Genomic DNA, 15,376 nt, shown 5'->3' with positions numbered 1-15,376 from the left:
CCCCCTTCATTCTTCCCCTCCTGCTACATTCTTCTTCTTCTTTTTTTCTTTCTTAACATGTATTGCATTATTTGTTTCAGAGGTACAGATCTGAGATTCAACAGTCTTGCACAATTCACAGCGCTTACCAGAACACATACCCTCCCCAGTGTCCATCACCCAGTCACCCCATCCCTCCCACCCCACCCCCCACTCCAGCAACCCTCAGTTTGTTTCCTGAGATTAAGAATTCCTCATATCAGTGAGGTCATATGATACATGTCTTTCTCTGTTTGACTTATTTCGCTCAGCATAATACCCTCCAGTTCCATCCACGTCGTTGCAAATGGCAAGATCTCATTCCTTTTGATGGCTGCATAATATTCCATTGTATATATATACCACATCTTCTTTATCCATTCATCTGTTGATGGACATCTTGGCTCTTTCCACAGTTTGGCTACTGTGGACATTGCTGCTATAAACATCGGGGTGCATGTACCCTTTCGGGTCCCTACTTTTAACACGGCTGCTTTCATCTCAGGCCCAACGTGTGTGCTGTGCAGAAGGTCATCGGCACCAACAAGAAGTACTTCACCAACTGCAAGCAGTGGTACCAGAGGAAAATCTGTGGCAAATCCACGTGAGTGTCTGTGGCTGCTCGAGACTGCGAGGCCGCCCCGTGCGTAGGGGAGCCGTGGGGCCCCTGGGCCTGGGCCGGCCTTCTGAAAGGTTAGGCCTTGGCAGGAGTCATGGAGGTGCCTGTGCAGATGTGTCGGGGAGCTGTGTGCTTGGGAGTGGCGTTTTGAGTAAGCCGGCCAGTGTGGGTTTGTATTTTCAAGGCTCCTGACAAGACTTGGATGCATTTTTCAGGGCTGATGTGGGATTATAAGAAGCGTGAAATGTGTGTGTGTGTGTGTGTGTGTGCGCGCGCGCGCACGTGCTTCTCCATCCTCACTAAGTGGTACCAAGTAAGTGGAGGTGTCCCCGGCCTGTATCTCTAAGAAAGAAAGCCCGTTGGTGACCTTACACACCACTCTGCTCTGCCATCAGAGGGCAAACACCCCCAAAAGATGGAGTGCCTAGAAATGAGCACGTTAGGAGGCAGCAAAGCATCGGCTCAGCCTCCTGATTCCAAGGCTGGCTCTGCCCTTAGCTGGGCAGGTTGCTTCACAGCTGCAGCCCTCCCTGCCTCATCTGCCAGACGGGGATGATAAAGGGCTTCCTTTCGGGATCCGGGATCATCACGAGGACTGAATGCAGTGACGCAGACACGAGGCCGGATGAGGTGCCCTGCACGTAGTAAGTGCTTAGTAGGTGCTACGTGCTGTTCTTGCAGATCTGGGCCGTGCAGACAGAAGTGAGAGCGCCAACGGCGTGGGGCCACGGGTGCCTCCCGCAGGCTTCGCTGGTGCCTCTGGCTGCATCCGGGGAGGTGGCATTTGCCCCAGCAGCCCTGCTGCCTGGTGGAAACAGGGTGGCATGCGTGTTCTCACAGAATTCCTGGGCGACCTAGTTCTGTTTTGGCACCAAGAGTCAACCAATGGCTCTCTGCTGTAGACAGGAAGAAGTGCTATTAGAAACCTCCCGAGCCACTTGGGAGGGCCTGACCTTCCCCTTGGGTGCAGAATAGGGGGATTAAGAGTCTCTAAGCCACTGTCTCCAACTCTTTCCCACGTTAGGGATTTTTAAATGTATTGCCTGGGACATGGCTTTTGAGTAGACCTCTCTTCCCACTCCATGACCTGCCGAAGGAAGGGAAAATGCTCTTTCCTGAAAATGGATATAGAAAATAAATAGCCCAACCTGTGACCCTGATTGTCTTAGGCAATTAGGGATCCTGGCACGAATCAAGAGAAATTGGGGATCATGGGATCAAGCGGCCCCCTGGGAGCTTGTGTAGGGCAGATCTGTGACTGCTGGCTCCCGCTTGACCATGCCCAACCTCAAAGGTGACGGCTGAGTGAGCTAAGAGGACACACCTTCTGGGTTCAGTGCATCAACACCCAGCAGTAATTCTTGCTGCTGTGGACAAAAAGAGATTATGCGAGTTCTATACCATACATTCTTCCTTGGTGCCCCCAGTTAAACAAACAAAAAAACAGTTTCTAGTACTGTTGGATTTTTCCTGTGTGTATATTATCTACTCAGTCAAACAGTTAATTAATTACTTAATTAAACATAGGCCGCACCTAATTGCTTCTCGGAAGGTGACCAAAGACCTGTGCCAAGCAAACAGCTCTTCTCCATCTCAGAGTGCTGGGTTTCAAGAGTTGCACATTTTTGTTAGTCCTGGTTTCCCTAAAAATGAGACCTGCTTGTGACGTCGGGGTGGCATTGGCTATGGCATTTTGGGTGGCCTTGTGTGGAAGCATTTGCCTCACCGGTTAACAGTAGCTTGCTAACATTCCTCGGCAGTTCCCCGGCTGAGAGCGCTGTCAGTGATGAGTCATCTTGGCTTCCCGGCTCTCGGTACCTACACACTTCTCCATCTGTGTGCCAGGACAGGGCGCAGGCCGCACAGCTGTGTGTTGGCAAATGTTCTTGACGACCCATTCTTCCCTCTAGGCAGGCTTGGCTTTGAGAGAGTGCTGATGTGGGGGCGGGGGGGGCAGCCTCACACCAGTGAGCGCAGGGGGAGCCCGGGAGAGAAGTGAGTAGGTGGGTGGGCAGTGGGTGGGGAAGAGGGGTAGTGTGGGGTCAGATAGCTCCCAGAGCCTGGTCGCAGCCTCTGAGCTGGTCTGAGAAAGCCACAAGGGCATGGTGTGCACATTCAACTCTTCCATGTGGCCATTGCTTTGGGCAACTTCAAAAAAAGAGGAAATGAGGCTAGGAAAGCATGAGTTGATAGAAAACTTCATGATCCAGGACAAGAGGGTCCCTTCCTGGAACATCACATGCAATATTGGGAAGGTGGAGCTGACTTGGAAGGGGTCCAGAGGACTCAGGGAGGGAAGGGGGAACCCATCCTCATTGTTGAACTGAGATGGAGCAGCCTTGCACTTCACTCCTGGACAGGGCCCAAGGCCCATGAGAGAGCTGCGATCTGTCCCCCAGAAATTCAGTGCCATAGGTGGTCAGGAAGGGAGTGTGTGTGTGAGGGGCTGTGTTGGCTGGAGTTGACATCACCCTCATGAAAATGGGTCCCGAGGTGCATTTATTGGGGTGAAGACCAGACTGGGAAATGGGGAGCATAGTTGTGGTTGAAGCAAACAGGACCGTCTCCGCATGGGGTCAACTGGGCAGTGAGAACTTTCTCAACAAGACTCTAGGGAAGAGGCTGGAGCAGAGGTGTGTGTTGGGGTGCAAGGAAGCAAAGTGTCACAGGGCAGGAGACAGCACAGGTCCCCTAAGGGCCCAGGTCTGGAAGAAGAATTTAAATTTGAAAGCAGACAAGTGGCACCAAGCCCAGGGCCACAGGGGGAAGACTTTGCAGTGTCCAGTCCCACAGAGATCCAGGGGCCTGGACCCATTTGTCTGCTTCTGTGAGGCCCTGGATTCCCAACTCCATGGAGGAAGGGAGGGGACTGGCCACACTCTGCACTTTGGTCAGAGGACACTACGTTGTCCGTAGACAGTGGCTTTTCTGCAGTTCCAAAGAGAAGAACCAGAGTCTTTGGTGCTACTTGTCAAGCCTGCCATATAGATTTTATTACAGGAAGTGGTTACCAGTGGGCCCCTCTTTAGCGACTTGAGTGAATTTTATTACTTGGAAATACACACTGGCTTTTATTCCAGATCCTAAAGAGCACCAGAGTGATACAAGAGCTAATCAAGCAAAGAGGGCCTGGCGGGAGACAGCATCCCACTCTGTGATTCCAGGCCCCAGTCTGATCCGTCACCATAAAAACTTTATGTGCAGCAGCTTGCGCGACGGGGCAGGAAATTGTGGTCAGGAAGCCTTGCTGCCTCCCGACAGGCCTCCTTTGTGTGAGCCCCACAAGAGGGAGGCCTGCTTCACAGCCAAGTCGGGTCGGAGTTGACATCACGGGGAGGTAGTAGTCATAGCTGGAGCTCAGACATCATAACGTGGCAGGGGAGTGAGCAGGTAGGGGCGGTAGCTGTCCATTCCAGAAGTCTTGGGGTTATTTCATGAGCAGCAACACAAACATGAGCTCCGTAGCCATTCTGCGAAGCCAAGATGAGCTGGTAGCACACAGCCCTTTCTCTAGGAGCCAGCCTTGCTCTGCCCAAGGGCTGAGATATTAATACTTTTTCAGCCCTGCGTTAGAGCTTGGAGATTCAATTCTAGTGAAGGCAGCTGGGGTATGGCTGAGCCTGTCCCTCAGCTGGCACAGCCCTTTCCAGCGTCTCATGCCGGCAGGGCACCCAGGGACATCCGCTGTGAAGCTGTCCCCTCTCCCACAACCTTGGTCCCACAAGGAGGGTGAGAAGCCAGCCAGGGATGCCAGGCTCTCCCCACACCCGGAGCAGCACTTCCTTCCCTGTTTCATATTCCTTGTGCAGCCACCTGGGACCCCATGGATAATGTGTTTCAAAATAACTGAGATTTGACATACACTGATCACCAGGGATTCGCCCAACACCTTTGTGGTACAGGATTTCCTGAAGGTTCTGTCCCACTCTATAATTTCAAGAAGGTAGCTTAGCTGACAGGGGATTTTGTTCTGGTGAGTATTTCCATGGATCCCTGTAGCATCTAGGGTCCTGCCCTGTGGTGAGCAGAATAACAGCTCCCTAAAGATGTCCACATCCTAATCCCTGAACCTGTAACTAAAGGAAAACGAGCCTTTGCTGATATGATTAGGTTAAGGATCTTGGGAGGGGAAGATTATCCTGGGTTATCTGGTGAGCTCCGTGTCATCCTAAGGGTCCTTATAAGAGGGAGGCAGGAAGGTCAGAGTCAGAGAAGGAGATGAAGTTGGAGTGATGTGACCACAGGCCAAGAAGTGCACACAGGCCTCCAGAAGCTGGAAGAGAGAAGGGATAGCTTCCCCCCTAGAGTCTCTAAAAGGAACGCAGCCTTTCATTTTAGCCTTATAAGGCTGCTTTCTGGCTCTGACATCCAGAGTTTTAAGGTGATAACTTTGTGTTGTTCTAAGCCACTAACTCTGGGATTATTTGTTACTGCAGCAGTGGGAAACCGATGAAGGCCCTGTCTGTTGCGTTCGGTAGGTTGCATTTCATGGGGGATTCGTTTATCACACTGTGACTTGATCAGTGGCCACATGCAGGATGTTGCGTTCAATGAAGTTATTAACCTAACTCCAATTTTCAACTTTATACCTGAAGTTTAAAAAAAAAAAAAACAACTGAGCACTTAGTAAATATCAAGCATTTGTGAAGTTCTTTTCATATGTGAGCCCATAGAGTTCCCATAGTCACCCTATGAGAGCAGTATGATTATTAGCCCATTTACAGATGGGGAGACTGAGGCTCAGAAAGCCTAATCAGTGTGCTCAAAGTCGGCCGATGGGAAAGGGGGGGCAGGTCTAGCTACTCTGCTGTGCTGCCTCTAGGGAGAGTTAAACCCAGCAGCTAATGTTAGTCATGTGGGGAGATCCACAAGTGGGCAGCCCTGTAGGGCCTGAGTGACCTGCCCCACATCGCTCTCTACAGCCCTAAAATCTCTGCCTGAAGGTCCCAGAGACCAGGCCTGAGGGGCAGCAGAGGCTCTTCGGCCCAGAGTCACCAGCCTTCTTCTGGTTGCTCACGCCCGGGCTGGTGATCATTTTGCTCCCCTGCTGTAAGGGGACTCCCTGGTCAGATAAAGGGTGTGGGAACTGAAGAGACACAGTCGGTGTCCAGGAGCCCCCACACTGCCCTCACCCACCGCACACACACAGATTGTCACCAAACACATACGTACGTTTTTTTAAAGGCTCTGTTCTCCTCACGAACCAAGCCAGACCCTGGTTAGTGATGGGGCCTTTGGCCGTGGCCATTAGGTCAAAGCGAGCCCTTTTTCATCAGGGAGCTCAAGATTTTGACTTTCTGCTGGAGGCTCAGGAAAGCTCATCTGGGTTTCCCAGGCCAGGAAAGCAGAAAAGGAACTGCTCCAGGCTGGCAGTCCGTGGGGGATGGCTTCATGTCTAGATGATATTGGGCTGTGTTTGCTCTGTGATTCTGCTTGGAAATCATGACACGCCGAGTGTCGCGGGAAATTGGCGCTCGCACTGCATTCCTCGCCCCACCTACTTCCAGAGGCTGGTTAGTCCCTAGCCATTTACAGCCATGACAACCAGCCAGAACTGTGAAGTGCACTTGGAGAGAGTGATTGTTTTAACTTATTATATTAACTTCTTGGAAAATCATTTTGGAGAAAGAACTAGCCATGCTTCTGTCTGTATCTGATCATGAGTAACACTCTGGAGGGGAATGGTGGAGAGCCTCCCAACCACCTCTATCCTTAGACCTTGGATAGACGCTGTCTCTGCCACCTTCTTTAAATGCCCTTCTTGATTGGGCACCTTCCCTCACCTTCTTCCTCAAATGGTTCTTCTGACCAGGGAAACTGGAACAAGAATATTCATGTCTCATCGTCCTAGAGATACTCTTTTTCTGACTGAGGTTTTTACTTATTGGACTGTGTTAGGTCAAGGAGAAGCCGGGAGCCTCTCATTAGAGCAGCTTTCCCTGATGAGATGTGATTCGGAGACCAGTAGATTGATCCTCTCTGCACAGGGAGGCCAAGGAACTGGGGAGACACAGATGGAAGCTCCTGTGGTTTCCATCCTTCCTGCCTTCATCCTAGAGAGAAGGTATCAGACCCACAACCCTCTGATGGCCCCCAGCCCCATCTCCTCAGGGCCAAAGCCCGAGGGCAGTGGCATGCTGGGCTGAGAACAGGCACCGCTAGTCCAGAAAGTTTGGTCAAGATTGTCTCATTGGGCTGTCTTCTCAGTCTGCCATTTCCAGCTGCGTCTGCTTCTCTGGGGCCACGCAGACCAGTTCTGAGCGGAGCTGGTATTGTGGGGAGAGTTGGGAATAGGGAAACTGCCAGCTGAGGAAGCATCTCAGCCAGGCTGGGAGTGAGAGGCATGGCTCACACCTGCGTACCTAGGGAGTGCCAAGGATGCCAGACTGTGGCAGCAGGAAGGCAGAAGAGGGAGAGGCCAGCAGGGCGGGAGGACAAGGAGAAAGCCTCCTGGCAGAGCCACACTTGGTTGACCAGGAAAAAGCCCTCGGCTGGCGGACTGACCTCTGCTGGTGGCACTGTGCCCCCCACATCCAGCCCCTGTGGGACGCGGGTGCAGAGCCCACATGGAAAGGGGGCTGATGAGGTGGGTGCTGACGAGGTGGGGGCTCTGTCCACATTGAAGAGAGCACCTGCGTCGTCTCAGTGTCAGATCAGTCTGCTTGCCGCCAGTCTGTACATTGCCAAGAGCAATGGAAAAGGGATGAGACTTGATGAAATCCCAGGGGGGTCCTAGATCTGCCCCTACCCAGCTGTGATCTTAAGAAACCCTTCTGCCCCTGAGAGCCCTTGCAGCTTTCTACTTTCATCCCAGATATCCTTCTCTGCAGTGAGACTTGTCTGCTTAGGTCTGTTCCTCCTCCCAACCCCTCAGCCTCTTTTCTCCCCACACAAGCCACCAACCCCACCACCCTCCCACCCCTGCTACATACACACACACGTGCAGCTACAGAACTATGAAGTTCACACTTGGCGAGTTGGCTTTCTCTGTCCTCAGTGAAATTCTGGTGAGGCCGCATGAGCTGTGCAGCTCTCTCTTGTCCAGCCGACACCCTGGAAGAAGAACTGTTGGCCAGCACAAGTGGAGGTCCCAAGGCATGGAGTGTGCAGCACCCATATGCACGGGGGACCCCTGGGGTGAGGAGAGCTTTGAGGAGAAGACCCATCCTCCAGCTGTGCGTCTCCAGTTCCACGGAGTGTCACCCAAGCACTTTTAGAAAGAAGCTAAGCTTTGGCGGGCTTGACCTTAATTCCACCTCTCCAACCCTAGCCACAGAACCCTGGCGTTTATCAGAGAAGCCCTGGGATCTGGTGCATGGGTGTCCCCTGGATCTATGGGCCTACGGCCTGGAGCTCTCCCTAGATTTAGCTGGGAGAAGCTGGCAGACACTCTTCTTTTGAAAGACAGCTTCTCTGCCCCCTAGAAATAATCCCAGTGACTAGAACCATGAGTGTGAAATTAGAACAAACCTTGGAGACCATCTAGTTTAACCTCACCCCATTTCATAGATGAGGCAACTGAGACCCTGAGAGAAAAGTGGACCTTCAAGGTCACCCTGCTAGTTACCGATGGGTCACAAGCCAGGTCCCTTAATTCTTGTACTGTTTCTATAACACCACGCTGCCTTTGAAAGGTTGCATATCAGTCAAATCTTATTTCATTGTGGAAGATGACTTTATTTTCTGAAAATAAAATTGTGGGTCAGTCAAGGCAAGTCCTGAGTCTGTTTAGCTCATATAAGTAGAGCCCTTAAGGGTAGGGGGCTGAAACGTTAGAAAGGAGCAGGATAGGGGGAAGGCTGGAGAGAAGGAGGATGAGAGGGGTGGGAGCAGGGAGGGAGCAGGGCAAAGAGGGAGGTGCTGTTGTCTCCTGGAAGGACGATGGGATGGTTGAGGGACGAGGTTAGATGGGGCACACTTTGCTATATAATCCTTTGTACATTTTCAATTTGAAACCATATCCATGTTGTTACTAAGATTTGGGTTTCAATTTAAACAAATAAAAAAAAAAACCAAAGGAGCTTTGTTTTAATTTTAAAAGGTTTAAAGTTTGATTGTAAAGACAGAAAAACTTGATGATCATCTCTACGCTATGCTTCTTAGTTATTAAATCAGAGCTAGATGAGCATGAGAGATTTAGTCCGATGACCATTACATAGGTTTTGTAGAGGGGGGAACGGAGACCCAGGGAGGAGACAGGACTGGCAGTGGAGGTCCCAGGCGGTTAGCGGCAGAGTCAGCCGGAACAGGTCCAGGGCACCCCCCTTCCTACCCCGCTGCCTCTCAAGAATGCTAACCATGGGGTTCGCCGTGAGTGACACTAGAGACAAATTCCTGGTGGGTGTGTTTTCTAATCCCCCTATGGAACGTGCTGCCGCGGTCCCAGTGGGATTGCTGTAGGGATGGCAACCATTGGGAACATTCTCCAAAGCTGAGGAGGAGTGACAAGCTCCTTGCTCCAAAACGCACGGATACACTATTACGTTTGAGCGAACGGTCTCCTCCGAGAGCGGGGTGTTTTACCGTCCCTTCCTTTCCTCTGTCTGTGGAGGCCCCTCTTGCCCACAACAGCCAGGAGGAGGGAAGCCCCGCATCGCCTCACGTATGTGTCTGTCTCACTGCAGGGTCATCAGCTATGAGTGCTGTCCTGGATACGAAAAGGTGCCGGGCGAGAAGGGGTGTCCTGCAGGTGGGTAACCTGGCGCGTCGGTGCTGGGATGGAGAGGGAGGCCGGGAGGGAGGAGCCCCCACGTAACAGGCAGCAGGGTCCAAGCACACAGGGGGGGGGGGGGGGTTCCTGAGCGACAGGGCTGCGTGGACATCCTCCCTGCATGCTCTCTGGCTCCAGGCGGGGGCCAGAGCGTGGAAGCTGGGAGCAGGGAGCTTCCTGACCTGCTCCTTCCTTTGCAAGCTGATCTCCTTACCAGGCTGGTGCAACAGACTCCAACTCCAACCCGCTTGTGCTTGCCTCCCAGGCCTGGGCCACTGGCCTTGTTATCTCTGGCTGGGAGGAATTCTAACCACACCCAGCATTTCTGATGGGCTCAGCTGGAGAGCCAGGCTGGAGCACCAAGCCACCTCCTCCTCCCTCTGCTGGAACTTGGTCCTTTGGAGTCCATTGGGAGGAGGGTGGCAGACCAGGCAGGTTCACCTAGAACCAGCACAGGGAACCACATCTGGCCACAGGGGCCAAAGACTGTGGCACCTGAGAATTTTATCAGAGACCTTCCTTCAAGCATACCCCCCAGGGACTATGCGGGGGGGGGGGGGTTAACTTTAAAATATTTGCCATTTATTCCTTGAGAATGTGGGATGGACTTAAAAGGAAGGGGCAATTTGGTGCCAAGGTCACAAGGGGGTGTGGTTGGCATGGGGGTGGGGGGCTTAGGTGGAAGGGCAAGTGGGAATTAGGCGTGGGGAGAGGAGAATGGCCTTAGCAGGGCAGCTCAAGCCCTTTGGGAGGGGAAGGCCTCCTAAGCTTCAGGCCGCTTTGGGCTTTTAGGAAATAACATTTTATTGCTTGTAAATAGACAAAGAACCTGGAAGATTTGTAATGTTGTTTCATTCCAGTAGAGGCCATTAGGAAACCAGTTTCAACAACTAGATAAATTTGAAAGCCCAGTTTGTAACTAGGATATCTATTTTCGGTGTATATTCCTGCTGCTATTATGTAAATGTCTATGAACAGGGGTGCCTGGGTGGCTCAGTCGGTTAAGCATCTGACTCTTGTTTTCAGCTCAGGTCATGATCTCAGGACCATGAGAGTGAGCGTTGAGTGCGCAGGGGAGTCAGCTTGGGATCCTCTCTGCCCCTCCCCCTGCTTGCACTCTGTCTTTCTCTCTTCCTCAGATAAATAAATCTTTAAGTGTCTGTGAACAGAAGCTTCATTTTCCTGTGGCTAAAATGATGAAAAATGATCAATTAGTAGAATCTGAGCAAGGAGGTGTTGGACCTCCAGAGCTGCTTTAAGGAGTATGTGACAAGGGCACCTGGGTGGCTCATTTGGTTGGGCATCTGCCTTCGGCTCAGGTCATGGTCTCGTGGTCCTGGGATCCAGTCCCGCATCGGGCTCCCTGCTCGGCGGGGAGCCTGCTTCTCCCTCTCTGCTGCTCCCCCTGCTTGTGCTTGGTCTCTCCCTGTCAAATAAATAAATAAAATATTAAAAAAAAAAAAAAAGGAGTAGGCTTTTAGGCTGGCCCGTGGTGGCCGTCCCTGTGCTTTCCCACACCCCGTCCTACGGAGGTACCACGCGCTCTCTGCAGACCAGGGAAGGTGCGGTCTGGTTGCGGTGAGCCCCACAGGTCCGTCCCTCCTCTGTCCTCTGCCCCTGCAGCCCTACCTCTCTCGAACCTTTACGAGACCCTGGGCGTCGTTGGGTCCACCACGACTCAGCTGTACACGGACCGCACGGAGAAGCTGAGACCCGAGATGGAAGGGCCCGGCAGCTTCACCATCTTCGCTCCAAGCAACGAGGCCTGGGCTTCTTTGCCAGCCGTGAGATGACCTTACTTCCCTGAGGGGTGGCTGGTGGGCAACCTGTGGTGACTTCCCACTGTCACAGGAAACTTTTTCCTTGAGCCCTCAGATGAAGTCAGGGAGCTTGAATTAAAATATACCTCACTAGACAGCTTCCATGGCGGGCCCCACCCCGTCCAACTGAACAGACAGACGTTGGTGGTCATGGAGGAGGGGTCCTTGGTTTCCAAAGCACCTTCCCCAGGGTAGCAAGAAGCCACCTCTTGCCCTTGTGGTCTGCAGCCCCCTAAATGCTGCTCTGGCCTTCTTTCTAGGAAGTGCTGGACTCCCTGGTGAGCAATGTCAACATCGAGCTGCTCAATGCCCTTCGCTACCACATGGTCAACAGACGGGTCCTGACGGATGAGCTGAAACACGGCATGGCCCTCACCTCCATGTACCAGAATTCGGACATCCAAATCCACCACTATCCCAATGGGGTAGGGAGTCCCCAGTGACACAGCACTGCCCTGTGTCCACCCTGAGCCCACGCCCGGGCTGCATACGGGGCTGGTCTCTGGGGTTTCATTCTGCAGGTCAGGTATGCTGGAGGTCATCCCCGCCTCTGGCACTGCTTCTCCCTAGACCCTGTGGAACCCACGTGCTGCACCGTGTTTTCCTTTGCTGGGGCTTCAAGCCTGTGCCTCTGGTCGGTGAACTGCTCATCCTCCTTTCTTCTCTGGACAGATCGTGACCGTGAACTGCGCTCGGCTGCTGAAAGCCGACCACCACGCCACCAACGGTGTGGTGCACCTCATTGACAAGGTCATCTCCACCGTCACCAACAACATCCAGCAGATCATTGAGATCGAAGACACCTTCGAGACCCTTCGGGTGAGGGACTGCTGTGGGAGGGGGGGCTGGCCTGGGGACACACCCCTTCTCAAAAGGGCCTTCTGCGGCAGAAGCAGAGGATATCTCTTCATGGGCATTTAGCAGATGTAGAGCAAGTTCTTCTAAGAGCCCATAAACATGGAGGGTCCACTCATCAGACACTGAGCTTGACCACATTGAAACATCCTAATTCTCTGCTGGGAAATTCCCTCTGCCTGTCCTCTCCTTTGTAAAGCTGTCCTTTTGTGACTCCCCTGGAAAGTTCAGTAGTCTGCAGCTGTAGCATGGGGGGTCCCTTGGAGCCCTAGGCTGCCTGGGCCTGCATCGCAGGCCCCAAAGGTGAGAGGGCCCTTCCCCCCCAGGGGCCACTTCCCATATTCGGGACTAGAATAATGTCAGGCTTCATGATCTTCTGGACCGCATGTCTCTGCCAGGGGCCCCCTGCTCCAGCCATCTGCATGTTTCCTTGGAGCCCAGACCAGCAGAGAGGCCATGGGAGTCCGGGTTTGACTTCTGCCCAGGCTTCTGCCTGCTGCGTGGCCACAGAATACCATTCCTTCGGCCCTGCCCAGCAGGCGTTTGTCTTTGAACTGGAGCAGCAAGCAGGCATTGCTCTTGGCAGGGGCTGCTCAGAGGAAGTGGACATAGGCTGCGCCGTCAGGGTTTTCGCCCTGATTCAAGGAGAACTTCCTGACCACAAAGGATACCAAAGGGGAGTGGGGTGGTTCCTCCCCTGGAGATCTCCAACACAGAGAGACAAACACCCTCAGGCTGGACTGGCACGGAATTGGCCTCAGGAAGTGGCTCTGCAGGGGACCCTGCTCTCTAAGCTCTTCCCCTGCTTTCCTTCTGGGTCACTTCGAGGTCCGGGGTCTGCGAAGGAATGATGTCCCCACAAAGTTGGTGGCACCTCTTGATTAACGGTAGTTGATCCCCACTGAGCAACCTGCTCTTACTGTTTAGGCTTGACAAATGTTCCCTCTTCTCTTCCTCCACTTTGGGCCTCCCTAACACCCATCTTTCCTTCTGCTAACACTTACTAACACCTGCTCCTTACCAGGTATTGTTCTATGTGCCGGGGGTATATAGGTGAACGAGACAGACAAATTTCTGTCCTCGGTGGCACTTTTGTTCTTCCTGGGAAGACAGACCAGATGCACACGAGGTAGCCGTGGACAGGGCTCTGCATCGTGAAGTCAGGGAGTGGCGAGCCGAGGGGGCCAGTTGGCACCGGGTGGTCGGGGAAGGTCTCTCTGGAAGAGGTGACTTTGGATCTGAGGACTGAGGATGAAAATGACCAGTTACATGAAATGCAGGCGTCAGAGCACGGCAGGCTGAGGGGAGAGCAAGAGCAAAGGCTCAGGGGCAAGAACAGCAAGAAGGAGGTGAGCAGGACCAGAATGAAGACACCTGCACACTAGAGCGTGAGGTGGGAGCGGCCGGGCGGCAGGGGCAGACCCTGCGGGGCTGCAGACTGGGCAGAGGGGTGTATCCCCATCCCTGGGGCAGCAGGAGTCCCTTTCTTCTTTTAGAAGACCCTCGGGGGCTGCTCTATAGAAACAGGTGATGCGATTCTTCCGCTCCTGGAGCTCACACAAGTAGCGTTGGCAGGAGCTATTTAAGTATAACGCGAGGAGGACGCAAGCTGTGAAAATACGTGCAACAGACTCATTTTTGTCCGGTGGGCGGTGGCAGGGGGAAGGGGTGGTGATGGGGGCAACGCCATGTTGGCTACCTAGAGAAGCAACACTGTAGTCAAGTCCCAGTGAAGGGACAGGAGTCAGAGAAGCAAAGGAAGGAGGAAGGGCAGAGGGAATGGCGCAGCCTGGGGGCGGGAAGGCCAAAGGCATGGGAAGTAATTGAGAGATGACCAGAGTGGTGGGCGCTCAGGCCTGGCAAGGTCCCTGGAGACCAAGGTGGGAGGTGAGCTTTGGTTTCTTGCCCTCATCCTGGGTTCTACAAGAGTCTGGAGCCTTTGGGGGAGGCCCGGCGAGGCCGTCTGCAGAGCATCCCAGAGCCTTCAGGGAACCCTTCATCCTCTCCCCGCCCTGCAGGCTGCCGTGGCCGCATCCGGGCTCAACACCGTGCTTGAAGGTGATGGCCAGTTCACGCTCTTGGCCCCTACCAATGAGGCCTTCGAGAAGATCCCCGCTGAAACCTTGAACAGGATCCTGGGTGACCCAGAAGCCCTGAGAGGTGAGCACCCCTCAGCTCCTGTTGCCGCCTCACCGGAGCGGCCAGACTGAGCCCGAGGCCTGCTCTTGTATGAGACATACACACCACCTGCCGTCCTGTCCCATTGCTCCCACCTGGCCCTGTCCCTGCAGAGGCCAGAGCAGAGCCCTGGTCAGAGGGGCAAGGAGAGAACCCAGCAGCCTTTGTCTAGCAGCAGCTGTGCTGAGGAGCAAGGCAGGGCTGGAGGTCCAGAGCAGGTGCCGGCCAGAAGCAGGAGGAGCTAAAGATGCTCCCCAAGCCAGAGCAAGGCTGCCAAGGAGGCAGCAGCTTGGAGGAGTGGGGAGGAGATGGCAGGGCCTGGCGTCCCTGGAATGGGGCCAGCATGCTAACCCTTGAACTCTTCCCTTCTGGCCAGGGACCTCATGGGTAATCCAAAATTACAGCTAATAACCAGTTACAGTCGACTCTTGACTCTTCATAGCTCCTCTTCCATGCCTCCTCAGTGAGCTGCTCAGTTAGGGGTGCATTGATTATTGCTGGAGGAGAGGGAAGGACCCAGCATATGTGAGAAGGGAGGGGAGCGAAGGCCGGGCTTGGCCACTGACCCCTGAGTCTCCTGCAAAGAGGAGTAGCCCCCTGTCCCCTGTGAACCCCAAACACACTTATTCCTCCTAAATATAATCCAGGGATGACTTCGTTTTTTTGGAGGCTATTAAACCCACCTTCATAATGTACGATCTGGAATACCTACTGCATTTCAGATGCCCGATAAATGTAAAATGTTCTCCCTGCAGCCACGCATGGCTGGTGGCAAGGGCACATTTCTGAAAGCACAGATGGGGATCTCCTGTGTCCAGATGTCACAGCGCCTCTGTCCCTAGCCTGTGGCAGGAACCGAGGCTCCAAAAGGGAACATGGTACAGACTTGTCTTCAAGGAAGCTTAAGCCTGGTTGGGATTAAAAACAGGTCATGGGATCTGAAGTGGTGAGCACGATGACACAGATGCCCCCAGGGTGGTGGGCATGGGGTGGGGCTGGGGCACGTGCAGCCAGAGGGGTCCCGAGGCTTCCTGAAGGAGCTGAGAGTTGGGCGCATGTCAGCATACTAAGCTTTCTGTTTAGAGCTGTATTCTCCCTAAAACCAGTTTTTTTTTTTTTAAGACTTTATTTATTTTAGAGAGAGAGAGAGAGTGAGAGAGAGAGCACATGAGGGGG

General features: G+C 53.4%; 1 protein-coding gene across 1 annotated transcript in view; it reads left to right on the top strand.

Annotated features, from left to right (window-relative positions):
- The window catches only part of TGFBI (transforming growth factor beta induced), a 32,578-nt gene that overhangs the window by 5,324 nt on the left and 11,878 nt on the right, over positions 1-15,376 (top strand). Inside the window, exons 2-7 of the mRNA XM_032425232.1 lie at positions 524-622; positions 9,262-9,326; positions 10,971-11,131; positions 11,428-11,592; positions 11,840-11,986; positions 14,041-14,182. Of these exons, the coding sequence (XP_032281123.1) occupies positions 524-622; positions 9,262-9,326; positions 10,971-11,131; positions 11,428-11,592; positions 11,840-11,986; positions 14,041-14,182 (779 nt within the window). The remainder of the gene's footprint in view (positions 1-523; positions 623-9,261; positions 9,327-10,970; positions 11,132-11,427; positions 11,593-11,839; positions 11,987-14,040; positions 14,183-15,376) is intronic.

This window comes from Phoca vitulina, unplaced genomic scaffold (genome assembly GCF_004348235.1).
Source record: "Phoca vitulina isolate PV1807 unplaced genomic scaffold, GSC_HSeal_1.0 scaffold32, whole genome shotgun sequence".
Lineage (NCBI taxonomy): Eukaryota > Metazoa > Chordata > Mammalia > Carnivora > Phocidae > Phoca > Phoca vitulina.
Note: the sequence above shows the minus strand (reverse complement) of the source record. Positions and strands in the feature narration are given on the sequence as shown.